This window comes from Aegilops tauschii, chromosome 3 (genome assembly GCF_002575655.3).
Source record: "Aegilops tauschii subsp. strangulata cultivar AL8/78 chromosome 3, Aet v6.0, whole genome shotgun sequence".
NCBI lineage: Eukaryota > Viridiplantae > Streptophyta > Magnoliopsida > Poales > Poaceae > Aegilops > Aegilops tauschii.
The window spans coordinates 167,332,596-167,334,158 of NC_053037.3; the positions used below are offsets into that span (position 1 = coordinate 167,332,596).

A 1,563-nucleotide genomic window follows, 5' to 3' on the forward strand; every position below is an offset into this window, starting at 1 on the left:
AGGGGGCGGTCTGACTTTGCGTCGGGGCGACGGCCCTGGATGTGGTGCGACGTTCGTGGTCTGCGAGCGGTTGCCCTGAGCAGCGTGGGCTGCGGGCAGCTGGGTTGTGCGGCGTTGCTGCTCGAGCGGAGCGGTGGTATGTCGGGGCAGCGGCCCCGGAAGGTGGTGCCGGTTGATTGCGCTGGGCGCGACGGAACAGTGGATGTCGAGGCGGCGGCCCCGGGAGAATCACTGTGGCATCCAGACTTCTGTGGCAACGATGATGGTGGGAGCGATGTCGGCGACGCGGCAGTGGTTGCGATAGTCGGTTCTTCTCCGACGTGTCCACGGTATTGCCTGGTTTGTTTGTTGCTGTGGAGTCGAAGCTGCGGCGGCGAGGCCCTATGGTATATGATGACTGGCTGCAGGTGTCCTTTCGGCGATCTTCCGTAGCGCCAGCCGTGCCTGGTTTCGTTCTTCTTAGTTCTCCGTCAGAATCGGAGTTGTGTTGTTTGTCTGCAGGTCGACATGTTGTCGAAGAGGGTGGGCTTTGCCCTGTGTGATTCAGTCTATGAGAGTGGGCTCGGCCCTTGTTGTTTCGGTTTTTGCCCGGTTTTCCATAATTATTTTTTTTCTGCTTAATTAATAGATGAGGCAACCTTTGCCTCTGTTTTGAAAATAAAATAAAAATAAAAGGTACAAGCCCTGCTCGACGAGAAATACATCTGATCTGAGCACACCAACACTATAGCAGGGCATCCAAGCCCAGCTGCCCAGACGCACGCACGCACGCACACACAATGGGAAACACCCAGGCTGCATCTCCCCCGTAGTATAGGATCGATGATGATGATTGATGCGTCGTTAAGCCGCGCGCGGCGCGCGGCGCTCGGCGAAAGAGCCACGCCTGCCTCTTCCCTCGTTACGTAACGTAGCAGTTTTGTTTTCCATGGCGGGACCAGGAGGGTCAAGCGGAGCGGGGCTTTAGGCCCGTGCGTAGGTCTGTCCGAGGTGCGCGGCGCGGAGGTCGGCGGGGTCGGCGCCGGCGGCGCGGTTGGCGGGGCGGTAGTAGCCGGTGACGGGGTCGGGCACCCACGAGGCGTCGGCCGCGACCTTCTCGGCCTCCCTGGCCGCCTTCCCGTCCGCGGCCGCCGCGGCGCCGCGCCTCATCGCCCCGGAGGAGGCCGCCGCCGCGTAGCCCCTGGCGGTGGCCGGGGCCAGCCGCTGGGCGAGCGCGCGGGCAGCAGCGGAGCCGGAGAGAGCGAGGGCCATCGGATCCGTCTGCGTCGGAAGATCGGACGGCTGGAGGGCTCCGGCTCTTTGCTGCTGCTACTGCTCCAACGTGGGCGTTTGAGGCTTTGGTGGTGTGGGGGGACGAGAGAGAGGCCAGGGCCCGTTTTTAAAGGGATACGGGGAGGGGTAGGCGGGGTAAAAAGAGCCCAACGGCGCGGGGTTTTGTCAAAGATTCGGTGGCTTTTGGGAGCCGTCACTCGGCGCGGCGAACCGGCACGTGCCCACGCGACGGGACGCAGGAAATGGCGCCGCTGGTTCGTCGCTTCCTTCCTACGTGGTCGACCTGATATT

At 62.7% G+C, this 1,563-nt stretch overlaps 1 protein-coding gene across 1 annotated transcript; it reads right to left on the bottom strand.

Moving 5' to 3' along the window:
* Positions 1-592: 592 nt before the first annotated feature.
* LOC109783287 (late embryogenesis abundant protein Lea5) lies at positions 593-1,353 on the bottom strand. The gene has a single exon (XM_020341900.4). It carries the CDS (start codon positions 1,249-1,251, stop codon positions 964-966), a length of 288 nt encoding a protein of 95 aa, XP_020197489.1. The 5' UTR covers positions 1,252-1,353; the 3' UTR covers positions 593-963.
* Positions 1,354-1,563: the final 210 nt, after the last annotated feature.